The 15,191-nt window shown below is 42.4% G+C and overlaps 1 protein-coding gene across 1 annotated transcript in view; it reads right to left on the reverse strand.

Annotated features, from left to right (window-relative positions):
* Positions 1 to 15,191, reverse strand: part of entpd5a (ectonucleoside triphosphate diphosphohydrolase 5a) — a 48,444-nt gene that overhangs the window by 2,615 nt on the left and 30,638 nt on the right. Inside the window, exons 5-10 of the mRNA XM_048600030.1 lie at positions 14,634 to 14,722; positions 12,060 to 12,139; positions 9,772 to 9,833; positions 5,984 to 6,085; positions 3,338 to 3,478; positions 3,191 to 3,247 (exon numbers count right to left, since the gene is read on the reverse strand). Of these exons, the coding sequence (XP_048455987.1) occupies positions 3,191 to 3,247; positions 3,338 to 3,478; positions 5,984 to 6,085; positions 9,772 to 9,833; positions 12,060 to 12,139; positions 14,634 to 14,722 (531 nt within the window). The remainder of the gene's footprint in view (positions 1 to 3,190; positions 3,248 to 3,337; positions 3,479 to 5,983; positions 6,086 to 9,771; positions 9,834 to 12,059; positions 12,140 to 14,633; positions 14,723 to 15,191) is intronic.

A 15,191-nucleotide genomic window follows, 5' to 3' on the forward strand; every position in this document is an offset into this window, starting at 1 on the left:
GAAATGAAACTGGACGGATCACCTGGTATCAGCCTAGGCACTGGAAAAGACAACGGCAGAAACAGTCATGTCGACCCTGCAAAGTCCTCCTCACTAACATCTGGGGGTTAGTGCCAAAATTGGGAGAGCTGTCTCACAGACTAGTCAAGCAACAGCCTGACATTGTCTGTAAGGTATGATTCTGAGTATGACTGTCCCTGACACCACCATCATCATCCCTGGATATGTCCTGTCCCACCGGCAGGACAGACCCAGCAGAGGGGGCGGCACAGTGGTATAAAGTCGGGAGGGTGTTGCTCTAGGAGTCCTCAACATTAACTCCAGACCCCATGAAGTCTCATGGCTTCAAGTTAAACATAGGCAAGGAAACCACCTGCTGATTACCACATACCGATCTCCCTCAGCTGATGAATCAGTACTCCTCAATGTTGAACAACATTGTTGTTGGAGGAAGCACTGAGGATGACAAGGACACAAAATGTACTCTGGGTGGGGTATTTCACTGTCCACCATCAAGAGTGGCTTGGCAGCAGTATTACTGATCAAGCTGGTTGGGCCCTAAAGGACATAGCTGCTAGAGTGGGTCTGCGGCAGGTGGTGAGGGAACCAACATGAGGTAAAAACATACTTGACCTCATCCTTACTAATCTGCCAGCTGCAGTTGCATCTGTCCATGACAGTATCGGTAAGAGTGACTGTTGCACAGTCCTTGTGGAGACAAAGTCCTGCCTTCACATTGAGAACAACCTCCATCATGTGTGGCACTATCACCGTGCTAAATGGGGCACAGACTTTGCACAGATCCAGCAACTCCAGACTGGGCATCCACGAGGTGCTATGGGCCATCAACAGCAGCAGAATTGTACTCTAGCAGCACAATCTGTCACCTCCTGGCCCGCATATCCCCCACTCAACTATTACCATCAAGCCAGGGATTAACTCTGGTTCAATGAAGAGTGCAGGAGGGTACCAGGCATAACTGAAAATGAGGTATCAACCTGGTGAAGCCACCAAACAGGACTACTTGCATGCCAAACAGCAAAAGCAGCAAATGATAGACATAGCTAAGTGATCCCACAACCAACGGATTAGATCTAAGCTCTGCAGTCCTGCCACATCCAGTCGTGAATGGTGGTGGACAATTAAACAACTCACTGGAGGAGATGGCTCCACAAATATCCCCATCCTCAATGATAGAAGAGCCCAGCACATCAGTGCAAAGGATAAGGCTGAAACTTTCCAGCAATCTTCAGCCAGAAGTGCCGAGTGGATGATCCATCTCGGCCTCCTCCTGTGGTTCCCCAGCATTACAGATACCAGTCTTTAGCCAATTCGACTCACTCCATGTGATATCAAGAAACGGTTGGAGACACTGGATACTGCAAAGGCTACAGGCCCTGACAACATTCCAGCAATAGTACTGAAGACTTGTGCTCCACAACGTGCTGTAATCCCCTAGCTGAGCTGTTCCAGCACAGTTACATTGGTATCTACCCGACAATGTGGAAAATTGCCCAAGTATGTCCTATACACAAAAAGCAGGACAAATCCAACCGGGCCAATTACCACCTCATCAGTCTACTCTCGACCATCAGTAAAGTGATGGAAGGTGACATCAACAGTGCTATCAAGCAGCACCTGCTTAGTGATGCCCAGTTTGGGTTCCACCAGGGCCACTCGACTCCTGATCTCAGTACATCCTTGGTTCAAACATGGAAAAAAGAGCTGAATTCCAGAGATGAGGTGAGAGTGACAGCCCTTGATATCAAGGCTGCATTCGACCAAGTGTGGCATCAAGAAGCCCTAGCAAAACTGGAATCAATGGGTATCAGGGGGCAAACACTCTAGTGGTTGGAGTCACGCCTGACACATAGGAAGATGGTCGTGGTTTGTGGGAGGTCAATCATCTCAGCTCCAGGACATCTCTGCAGGAGTCCTCAGCCCAGCCATCTTCAGCTGCTTCATCAATGACCTTCCCTCCATCATAAGGTCAGAAGTGGGGATGTTTGCCGATGATTGCACAATGTTCAGGACCATTCATGACTCCTGAGATACTGAGGCAGTCCATGCTGACATGCAACAAGGTCTGGACAATATCCAGGCTTGGGCTGACAAGTGGCAAGTGACATTCGCGCCACATAAAATGCCAGGCTATGACTATCATCAATAACAGACAATATAATCACCATGCCTTGACATTCAATGGTGTTACCATCACTGAATTCCCCACTATCAATATCCTGGGGGTAACTATTGACCAGAAACTCAACTGGGCTCACCACATTAACAGAGTGGCGACAAGAGCAGGCCAGAAGCTAGGAATACTGCGACAAGTAACTCATCTCCTGACTCCTCAAAGCCTGTCCGCCATCTACAAGGCACAAGTCAGGAGTGTGACGGAATACTCCCCACTTGCCTGGATGAGTGCAGCCCCAACAACACTCAAGAAGCTTGACACCATCCAGGACAAAGCAGCCCGCTTGATTGGCACTACATCCACAAGCATTCACTCCCTCCACCACTGATGCTCAGTAGCAGCAGTGTGTACTATCTACAAGGTGCACTGCAGAAATTCACCAAAGATCCTCAGACAGCACCTTCCAAACCCATGACCACTTCCATCTAGAAGGACAAGGGCATCAGATATATGGGAACATCACCAGCTCCAAGTCACTCAGCATCCTGACTTAGAAATATATCACTGTTCCTGCACTGTCGTTGGGTCAAAATCCTGGAATTCTCTCCCTAATAGCATTGTGGGCCAACCCACAGCAGGAGGACTGCAGCAGTTCAAGAAGGCAGCTCACCACTGCCTCCTCAAGGGGAAACTAGGGATGGGCAAGAAATGCTGGCCAACCAGCGATGCCCACATCTCACCAATGAATAGACAAAAAAACCCACTTCCCTTCATTTAGGAAGGTAATAGGCCCTGACAAAAGCAAAGAATTCACCCTGAAAATTACTTCTTTGTACACTCTTTCCTCTCTAGCTCATAAAATCTTGCTTTGGAACTTAGTTTTAGTCAGAGTTGGAATAGAATCATGCCTCTCCACTCAAAAGAGTGTAGAAAATTCTGTTCTTATTTTCTTATTACCAGTTCTATTTAGTTAAGGTTAGGGTACAAGCCTTTGGCAGAATTACTTCCAAGCACAGAATATTCCTATTTAAACAGACCACATTTAAAAAATACCTTCTATTGCCTTCATTTCAAAATCCTTCACACGTATAATGCCACCCTTCTCAACATCTAAAATAAATGAGAAATAAAGCTGTTGAAAACCAGTTTAGAGATGTGTAGAAAAATGAGAACAAAAACATAATTTAGCTGCTCACATACCAATAATACCTGCATCTACAGCTCGATCATAGTAATATGAAAATGCATAGAATGTCCTCCTTTTGATTTCATCTTGCTGATCAAGTTTCTTTTGTATCACCTTCATAATTTCAGTGTAGCAGGATTGGAAGCCAGAAGGAACTGTGATTACAAATAAATAACAAATACTTGCATTTATATAGTGCCAATTTGACTTTCTCATTCACAGATCAGTAGATACACTACCCCCTGCAAGTTACTGTCCAAGCCATTCACCATCCTGACTTGGAAATATATCGCTGTTCCTTCACTGTCACTGGGTCAAAATCCTGGAATTCCCTCCCCAAGGGCATTGTGCATCAATTTACAGCAGCTCAAGAGGACAGCTCAACACCACCTTCTCAAGGGCAACTAGAGATGGGCAATAGATGCTGGCCAGCGAGCAACACTCTCATTCCACAAGTAAAGAAAAAAAACATGAAGATTAAAGTCAATCATGATTAATGAACTGCCCTATGTACATAACTTCATTATCTCCTGATTTATTCTGACCTATTGTAAAACTACTGTCAGGGGGTCTATGGATTACTTCCCCTTGATAAAGTACTACACATTAGACCACTTAAAAATGGAGTGTTAGGGGTGCTATATTACCAGAATACAGGATTGTAGGGAGTCCAGTGGAGGTTCACTTGGCTAGTTCTGGGTATGGAGGGACTGAATTATGAGAAGAGGTTGAATGCTCATTGGAGTGGAATGAGCAAAGAACTTATTGAAACAAAAATGTTTCTTAAAGGGCTTGATAGGAAAGATACAGAGATACAAAGTTTCCCTTTGTAGGAGAGTTTAGAACAAGAGGGCATAATCTCAGAGTAAGGTCATCCAATTGGGCCAGCAATTAGCAGGAATTTCTCTAAGAGGGACATGGATCTGTGGAATTGTTTACTGTAGAGGCTGGATCATCAAGTATATCAAAGGCTGAGAATGACAGATTTTTAACAATGGGGGGAAGAGAGCAGAGCGGAGTTGAGGATTATCAGTTTAGACATGATGTCATTGAATGGGGGAAGCACATTAAGCTCCTATAAACAACAATGTGATAACAATCAGATCATCTGTTTTAGTTATTTTGATTGAAGAATAAAATATTGGCCAAGACATTGGGTTTTCTCCAATGTTACTCTTCGAACATGACATGATTTCTTTCATGGTTACCTGAGAAAGCCAACATATCCTCTGCGTGAAGTCTCATAAAAAAAAGATACTTCTACTCCATTGTACTGCACTACAGTATCAACCTAAACCTTTGTTTTCTGGAGTAGGTCGTGAATCCACAATCTTATATATCAGAGCAAGTGTGCTATCCACTGAACAATTGCTAACACAAGCATCTTTACACAGGTCATTCTATTTAGGCCATTAAGGCCATGTCCATGGGTGACTGCGATATTCTCATTCATTCATGGAGTCATACAGCATGGAATTAGACCCTTCGGTCCAACTAATCCATGCCGACTATAATCCCAAACTAAACTAGTCCCACCTGCCTGCGCTTGGTCCTCCAAACATTTCCCTCCCATATCCATCCAAACATTTCTTATTCATGTGCTTACCTAAATATCTCTTAAATGTTGTAACTGTACCCGCATGGACACACATAAATATAACTATAGGAGCAGGAGTAGGCCATCTGACCCGTTGAGCCTGCTCCACCATTCAATAAGATCACGGTTGATCTTTTCGTGGACTCAGCTCCACTTACCCACCTGCTCACCAAAACCCTTAATTCCTTTACTGTTCAAAAATCTATCTACCTGGATCATGGAGATCCAGTCGATGGGAATACAGCCATATAGTCATACAGCATGGAAACTCGTCCATGATGACCAGGTTTTCTAAACTCAACTTGTCCCATTTGCCTGAATTTGGGTCATATCCCTCTAAACCTTTCCTATCCAAGTACCTGTCCAAATGTCTTTGAAATGTTGTAATTGAACACAGCTTTACCACTTCCTCTGGCAGTTTGTTCCATACATGCGCCATCATCTGTGTGAAAAAGTTGCCCTTTTGGTCCCTTTTAAATCTTTCCCCATCACCTTAAACCTATGTCTTCTAGTTTATTACCCCCTAAACTGGGGAAAAAACCTTGGCTATTCACCTTATCTATGCCCCTCATGATTTTATAAACCTCGAGTAAGGTCACCCCTCAACCTCCTATGCTCCATGGTAAAAAGACCCACCCTATTCAACCTCTCCTTAAAATTCAAATCTTCCAGTCTCAGTAACATCCTTGTAAATCTTTTTTGCAACCTTTCCAGTTTAATAACATCCTTCCTATAAACAGGGTGACCAGAATTGTACATAGTACTTCAAATGTGGCCTTACCAATGTCTTGTACTGCTGTAACATGATGTCTAAACTCCTGTGCTCAATGCTCTGACCAACGAAGGCAAGCATGCCAGATGCCTTCTTCACAACCCTGTCTACCTGCGACATCACTTTCAAGGAACTATGTAGCTGCACCCCTAGGTCTCTGTTCGACAACACTCCTCAGGTTCTACCATTAACTGTGCAAGCTTTGCCCTAGTTTATCTTACCAAAAGTTTTACAATCACATTAAGTTTTGTACAATCACAGTTGCCCAATTGTGGGGCAATGTTATCTTACTTTCTTTCATTCCTCCAAATTTATAGTTAATTCCACCAAATTTCCATTCAGCCTTCAAAGACTGTGGTAAACATGAACTCGTAAATCTTCTGTTGTCAACATCTGAAAGCAAGTACAGACAATGCTTAGAAGGGTACAATTGAAAAAAAATGAAAAATCCACAAGGTTTAAAAAAAAAACAAATGCAAACAGTCCACACTGACATTGAAGCTTTAAAAGTCCTGCCAAAGTAAAATAAAACCTATTTTTGTTTCCAATCACGCTGATACGTAAGTTGGTAATGTTGTAAACAGTGAGGAGGATAGCTGTAAACTGCAGGAGGATATTAACAGACTAGTCAGGTAGACAGTGCAGTAGTAAATAGAATTCAACCTGGAAATAAGTGAGATAATGCACTGGAGAGAGCTAACAAGGCAAAGGATTACTCTACGAATAGTAAACCCCTGGAAAATGTTGAAGGTCAGAGGTGGGCAAATCCACAGGTCTCTGAATATAGCAGGACAGGCTGATAAGGTGATTAAGAAGGATCATGTGATATCTGCCTTTATGAATCAAGGCACAGAATACCACAGCAGGGAGGTAATCTTGGAACTGTATAAAATGCTGGTTAGGCCACAACTTCAACAACTTGTAGTTCTGGTCACAATGTGGGAGGAATGTGATTACACTGGAGAGAATGCAGAGGAGATTTACTAACTTGCTGCCTGGACTGAAGGGTCTGAGCAATGAGAAACGTTTGGACAGGATGGGGTTGTTTTCTTGGAGTAGTGACGGTTGCGAGGGATAGAGGTGCATAAGATTATGAGGGGCATAGATAGAGTGGACGGGAGGCACTTTTTCCATTAGTAAAGGGGTCAATAACCAAGGGCACGGATCTTTATGAATTGGTGTGTACATAATGAGCTGACTGTACTGTAGACTTCTATGAGCCTACGAACAAAGTTAGGGTATTGAAGGTTTATCTCAAAGTCCCTCCTTTGACAATTTCATCATCATCACCCCTACAGCATGGAAACAGGCACTTTGACCCAACAAGTCCACACCGACCCTCAGAGCATCCCACCCAGACCCTTCCCCCTATAACCCACCTAATCTACACCTGTGGGCAATATAACATGGCCAATCCACCTAGCCTGCACATCTTTAGACTGTGGGAGGAAACCGGAGCACCCGGAGGAAACCCATGCAGACACAGGGAGAACATGCAAGCTCCACACAGACAGTACCCCTGAGGCTGGAATCGAACCCGGGTCTCTGGTGCTGTGAGGCAGCACGGCTAACCACTGAGCCACCGTGCCGCCCTGATCATGGATTCTGACCCATTAATTAAATTATATGGGAAGCAACTGGACATTGTACAAACAACTGAGTTCCAATGAGTGCACATCTGCAATAACTTTGATTTCAAGGCAGTTTTACTGCAATGATGCACCAAACAAGTCTGTACCACCAGAAAAAAACCTAGGAAAAGTGTAAGGTAGGAATTCTATTGCAAAATGAATTGAGAAAAATGAAACTTGCGTCATTTTTATGAATTGGAAGTCGGAAACAAACAAGCAACAAAGCCACCCTAACCTCAGAATTACTGAGCATTCCCAATGACTCAGGATGCAGGTGAACCACATGGTTTAGCAGTGGCCCATTGAAACCAGAGGTGTTCAGGATTCATCTTCCAGCCTGTGTGGTCCATCCTAGTCAGGATGACGGTGGGGAATTACACTTTCTTTTACTGCTTCCCATGTATATTGGGGGAGGGGGGGGTGGCCGCTGCGGGGGAACCAGGAGGTGTAAGCAGAGAGAAAATATGCATATTAGAACTTGAACAAAACAAAAACTGGGTTTAGTTTGGATATGGTCATCACGTGACATTTAAAACTGTTCAGTCATTTCTGTATTACTGCCCAAAGCACATACATTTTTTCCAGTGTAAATGGGATAAATTCCAGGGCACCAGGAATCCACACATATACTTACTACAACATGAAGTGAGGTGTACAACATGAATTCACCCCAACTTCCTGCACACCAAACCTTAACTCAAACAAGCTTACCTGGAATTCTAGAATTTGTTAACAATAATAAGGAGGAAGAATTAGATATTTTAGCAGGTATATAAATACACAAATCCCTGTGCCTGATGAGATGTATCCTGCGCTGCTATGGGAGACAAAGAAGGAGATTGCTGGGACCCTGGCAGATATATTTAAAACCTCATCGGCCACAGGTGAAGTGGCAGCTGACTGGAGGATAGTTAATGTGGTTCCTTTGTTCAAGAAGGGCAGCAGGGATAGGCCCGGTAATTAAAGACCAGTTAGTTTGATGTCAGTGGTAGGGAAATTATTGGAAAAAATTCTGAAAGTCAGGATTAATCAATACTTGGAAAGGCAGGGATTGATCAGGGATAGTCAGCACGGATTTGTTAGGGGGAGATCCTGTCTGAGTAACTTAATTGAGTTTTTTGAAAAGGTGACTAAATTTAAATGAGGGTAGTGCAGTTGATGTAGTTTACATGGACTTCAGTAAGGCCTTTGACAAGATCCTACGGGGAAGTCTGGTCCAAAAGGTAACAGTCCATGGGATCCAAGGTAAGTTGACTAACTGGACCTAAAATTAGCTTACAAATAGGAGGAAAAGGGTGACAGTGGATGTTTGGCTTTGTAGTTGAAAGCATGTGACCAGCAATGTACCACAGGGATCAGTGCTGGAACCCCTGCTGTTTGCAATGTACATTAATACTTGGATGTGAATGTAGAAGATTTAATGTTAGAAGATGAGTAACTCTAGTGATGTTGTTAATAGTGAGAAGGATGGTCTCAGGCTAAAGACTGACATTGATAAGCTGCTAAATTGGGCAGAGCAAACAACGGCAGATGGTATTTAATCCGAATAAGTGTGAGGTGATGCATTTTGGGAGGTCTAATAAGGGAAGGATATACAGAATGAATGATAGGTCCCTAGGGAGTACTGAGGAACAAAGGGACCTTTGTGTACAAGTCCATGGTCCCTGAAGGCGTCAGCAGAGATACACAGGGTGGTGAAGAAGACAAAAGGGACGTTTGCCTACATTAGCTGGGACCTAGAATACAGGAGCAAGGAAGTCTTGTTATAACTTTATAAAATATTGAGTAGGCCACAGATGGAATATTGTGTACAGTTCTGGTCGACATACTATTTGAAGGACATGACTTACTGGAGAGGGTGTGGAGGAGATTTACCAGGCTATTGCCTGGGATGAAAAGTCTCAGTTATGAGGTGAGACTGGAAAGGCTGGGTTTGTTTCCTTGGAGCACAGGAGGCTGAAGGGGTGAATCTGATTGAGGTATCTTCCCCATGACAGATGTGTCTAAGAACAGAGGGCATAAGTTTAAGGCAAGGACCAAGTTTAAAGGCGATCTGATAATTTTTTTTCACCTGGAGAGTAGCGGATATATGGAACATGCTGCGCTGGGGTGGGGAGGTGGTGGTGTGATGTGTGTGGATGCCGGTACTCTCGCAGCATTTGAGAAACATCTGGATGAGCACTTAAAATTCCAGGGTATAGTAGGCTATGAACCAAGTATAGGGTAAATGGGATTAGTGTAGTTTGGTGTTTGTTGGTTGGAATAGACTTGGTGAGCTGAAGGGTCTGTTTCTATGCTGTATGACTCTATGGAGTCCTAACACAATGAAGAATCAGGTAAAATCCAGAAACAACTGGAGCAGGGCAAAACTCCAGCACTTTCCATTTTTCCCTGAACTACATAACCAAGAAATACTTAGGGAGTAATTTAAAATGAGATTGCACTTGCCTTTTGCATCCAATGCTCCTAGTACAGCCAATCTTGCTACTTTCAGTCCAAAACCTAAATAACTGACAGTCAAGAATATCAAATACATCAGGACCTTTGGTGAGAATCCTACTAATATTCTAGCAAACATGCAATATCAATTTGTTTCTGCAAATTTACATGAAAATAATTTTTCAATATTGATCACTGTTACTAATCCTTGGGAACCAGAATAAAAGGGATCTAAACTTACATTTGGCGGAAGAGACTGGTTAATTTGGCAGCACATTAACAATGTTATTGTAAATGCACTCAAACTTTCTTCAAAGGGACTTGGCAAGCATATGGACTGCAAGATATGGAATGTGGTTTTGCTGACAAGAAAAGTCGTAAGTTCAATCCATGCTTTGAAATGGTTTAGTTGATCTCACCACACTACAAGTGATCCTGGTGTTCCTGAACTAAATGTCATGGTTGAAAGGATTGGGGGGCATGTGAAGAGTGGTGGATGACAGAGAAGAAAGGAAAAACAGGATAAAAAGGTTCTTTTCCCCAGTCATTGTCAAGTGACCACAGCTAGAGAGTACAAGGGCGTGCTTCGAGACAGGACAGGTCAGGCTGACCTCTGATGTTCTTAATAAATCTACTGTCCAAGTTCACAATGGAAGAGAAAACATTCTTTAGAAACAGAATCGGGGCAGGAGAAAGACTTATAGTCCACTGTGGCCAAGTCATCTCTTAGAAGGAGCATCTCACTTAGTCCCACTTCCCATCACCCTGCAATTTCCTTCTCTTCAGAAAGTTATCTTTTCAAAGCCTCTAGTGAATCTGGCATCATCATACTCTCAGGTAGCCCATTCCAGATCACAGTCATTTTTTGCAAAAACAAAGTATTTCCTCTTGTTGCCATCCTTTTTGTCAATCACTTTAAATTAGTGTAGCCTCGGGTTCGTGACCCTTCTGTCAATGTGAACATTTTCTGCTGATTTACTCAGTCTAAATCCCCTATGATCTTGAACATCTCTTATCAAATCTCTTGATCCTCTCTAAGAAGAGCTGGCCAGCATCTGCAATCCATCTTCGTGGGTGAAGTTCCTCAAAATTTGATAATTCTTTTAAATCCTTTGGCATACTGTCTTAATGCCTTTCCATCCTTTTTAAAATTATGATGCCCAGAATTGGACACAATACTCCAGCTGAGGCGAACTAATGTTTTATACAGATTCACCAAAACTTCCTTTGCTTTTAAACTGCCTGAAAAGTACTTCAAGGGTGAACAAAGGATAATGTTTGCAATTCTCTGGTGCCCTGGCACCACCTCTGTATTCAAGGAAAACTGGAAAATGATGGCCAGTGTCTCTACAATTTCCACCTTTAACTCCCTCAGAATCCTTATGCACATTTGCAGAAGGCTTCAAGCTTCTGTGCAATAATAGTGTAATATGAGTCAGTTAGGTCACCAAGATATAGAAAAGATAGAACAATGATATAGATAAAAATCAGAAAATACAATCACTAACTTCACAAGGCATCCAAATGGAAAAAAATTACACTGTCAATCTTAGGAGAGATACATACAACAGTAAATAGCATTGAAAATCTAAGCTAAATACAGCAATAGCAGGTTAAAGGGGCACTGGCGCAAACTACTAGAGACAGAAATTCACTACTCCAGTTTGAAATGAACAAACCTGGGAAGAGGAGGCCTGGTTCAATGTAGTTAGTGGTCAGATATTGAGACTCACATGAACCTAACAGTTGTATTGTGACTGTCAGGAACTTGAGACATCATCTGACTGAATATTGGATTGGACACAGTTCAGAAGTCTTTGGGACAAGGGATGATAGGCTACAAACTTCACTTTCTGTCCCCAGTTAGAGGGGTGTAACAATCCTGCAAATGTTTCACTGGTGTCAGGAAGTTTGTCACACAGGAAACAGTCAACATATGCAATGGATTTCCAGGAAAGATGAGATAAATACAATGAAATCATTGGAGGATATTGTACAATACCTAATTGATCAAGGACACAATTGATTCAATATGCTAATGCATTTATAGCACAACTTAAATCTTTATTAAAATAGTCAAACTTAAATATTCAATAATGTGTACAACATTTGGGTCTCAGACAATTGACTCAGTAAGCCCTTAACTGGATAACCTGGACAAACAAAGATGGAGAGTTACAATTAGCTAGATATGTTATCAATACTCTACAATAACTATAATGCACTCAACAACATTAGTTATCATGGGTTTTATCTTCAATGCAAAAACTGTTGAAAGTCAGTATTATGTAACATACCTGTGGGTGTACAGTTTGTAGAAACTGTTAAACATTTCAAAGGAACTGATATAATCTTTAGGTGCAGCATCAAGTGTCCTCTGCAAGATTGAAAAAAAATGTCAACTCAACACACAAAGTTAACTACAGATATTCCCCTGTCAATTCCTCTTTGGGGCAATACTTAGTTAACTAAGGTTGAGAAGTTTGGGCAAATATCTGTTGGAACACACATGTGCATGAGTTGGCCCCACGCATACTAGAAATAGACACGACCTGATTAAAAACTAGGCACTGGACTAATACCTACGTTAGGTGTGTACCCTCTGGAGTTTAGAAGTGTCAGAAGTGACTTAAATGAAACATATAAGATCCTGAGGGGACATGACTGGGTGGATGATGAAAGGATGTTTCCTCTTGTGGGAGAACCTATAAATAGAGGTCACAGTTTAAAAATAAGGGGTTGCTCATTTAAGGCAGAGGGTTGAGAGTCTTCAGAATTTCTTTCCTCAAAAGGCAGTGGATGCAGAACCGTTAAATATTTTTATGACAGAGGAAGATAGATTCTTGATTATCAGGGGTGTAAGGGGATAGTATTGAATATGAGTTACCTCCACAACAATTCAGTGAGGGAAGGAATGAATATGATCAATAAAAGTCTTAAGAGGGGTTAAGTGGTTATATTTGAAAGGACTAGTGAAATTAGCTAGTTGAGTAAGAGAAATTCATTGATATAGCTAACTTATTCCCATTTGACTGAATTAAGAAAGGTTTTATAATTATATTGAATCCACAAATAAAATGATGATAAAGCAGAAACAGAGGCCAGGCAGCTAAACTGAAAGTAACTTTTGAGTCCTTATCAGTAGGTTGAATGTCTAGTGACCTTGATACCACCCTGAGCTACTGGGCAATATGATGTTGTCGACAAAGCTAGATTCTCAAGGGTGCAAATTAATAACAAACAGAGACTCCAGAGGATAGATAGGACTGCATCTGAGAGATAAGAGTGGTAGATAAGGGGTATCTGACACCCTGCAGCAAGGTATTTTGATTAACATAAGTCTAAGCAGACCATGCTTGAATTCAAGTAATTTACTGCCTACTGCTTCTCAATGTTTAAATATCTGACCCTGGCTGGGCAGGGTCCTGCTTCAGAATCTTTCTGAGACAGAGCTCTCCTAATGCATTGACAAAATAGACAATTGTAACGTGTACCTGAGATTATTTTGTATAATACTATACCACAACAGAGGACGGTATCCCTTCACCAAGTCACTATTTGCACATGGAAAGTCCTTGACACTGATCCAGCTTCCTCAGAGCCAGCTCTGAGTGAATAGAACCTCAACACTCCTCTTAAGATCTTCCAGCCAGGGCTCCCTGAGTGGACCAGGTTAACAGTCCCAATCAGGGAACGTGTGTCCTATGAAACCCACCTGGCTAACCTCATTATAATCACCACATCCCTCCCCAAAAAAATGTGCACAGTCTTTCTGTTGTCGACGCCTCTTTCACAAATAAACTCTATGCATGTGCAGAGATAGTAGGAACTGCAGATGCTGGAGAATCCGAGACAACAAGGTGCAGGGCTGGATGAACACAGCAGGCCAAGCAGCATCATAGGAGCAGAGACGCTGACGTTTCGGGCCTAGACCCGAAATTTATGTCTGTAAAGGTATTGGTGGAATGTCCAGACTCCAGATACGACTGCCAAACCTTCCTTTTCTATTTGGGCATATTTATACTCTGCATTAACCAAAATCCATGATGCATACCCTATTGTGTGTTCCTGTCCATTGGGCCAAATATGAGCTAATACTACCGCAATGCCATACGGGGAAGCATTGCATGTCAAAACCGGATTTCGCTTGGGATCATAGTGTGCCAACACCTTGGAGGATGATAGTCCGTTCCTTCACTCCTCCAGAAACCCATTCTCACATTTTGGGCAAGCAATGACCGAGTGGTATTATCACTAGACTATTAATTCTGACACTCAGGAAATGATCTGGAGGCCCAGGATCAAATCCTGTCATGACAGATGGTGGAATTTGAATTCAATAAAAAAATCTGGAATTAATGGTGACCATGAATCTTTTGTCAATTGTTAAAAAAAATGAATCTGGTTCACTAATGTCCTTTAGGGAAGGAAATGGCTGTCCTTACCTGGGTCTGGTACCTGTCCTTATCCACATGTGATTCCAGACCCACAGCAATGTTGACTCTTAACTGCCCTCTGGGCAATTAGGGATGGGCAATAAATGTGAGGCAATGAATGAATAAGAAAGTTTTCAGTTATTTTAATCAGCTGTTTGGACAGTATGGCTCAGGATGGGCAGATGACACCTGGACCTGGACCCTCTGGCTCAGAGGTAATGACACTACCACTGCACCAACAAGACCCTTAGATAACAACTTTCATTGTGCATTGTGGTATTGATGCCACCTACACGCAGGTGCATGTGTTAAGACTGAGCATGTGTTTCACATTAGTTACTGGTTTGGAGGTCTGGAGGAAAGGAAGGGAAATTCCTTTCAAGATTTAATGACATTGATTTCCGGTTGAGTCAGGACCTTGCTGTTTCTTCTTACCTCTGCCTGAGGGAGAAAAGTAATCTGAGTGGAAGCACCTCCCAAGTCCAGGATTCCTACAGTGTTTTCACTTGCACCGTACAAGTGGCCTACAAAATATACATTTTTAAAGTCAAATTCTGGTTTTAAAATGATACTATAAATCTTCCTCTCGTAAAAAAAATACAAACTCACTTGTACTACAGTACTACGTGTACTTATTGAAACTACAGGCTCTTCAGCCCAATGAGCCTATCCATTTTTGGCCTGACCTTTAGACAATGGAATAGTCTTGTATACATAGAACATAGAACATTACAGCGCAGTACAGGCCCTTCAGCCCTCGATGTTGCGCCGACCTGTGAAACCAATCTGAAGCCCATCTAACCTAAACTATTCCATTATCATCCATATGTTTATCCAATGACCATTTAAATGCCCTTAAAGTTGGCGAGTCTACTACTTTTGCAGGCAGGGCATTCCACGCCCTTACTACTCTCTGAGTAAAGAACCTACCTCTGACATCTGTCCTATATCTATCACCCCTCAATTTAAAGCTATGTCCCCTCGTGCTAGCCA

This window comes from Rhincodon typus, chromosome 8 (genome assembly GCF_021869965.1).
Source record: "Rhincodon typus isolate 14 chromosome 8, sRhiTyp1.1, whole genome shotgun sequence".
NCBI lineage: Eukaryota > Metazoa > Chordata > Chondrichthyes > Orectolobiformes > Rhincodontidae > Rhincodon > Rhincodon typus.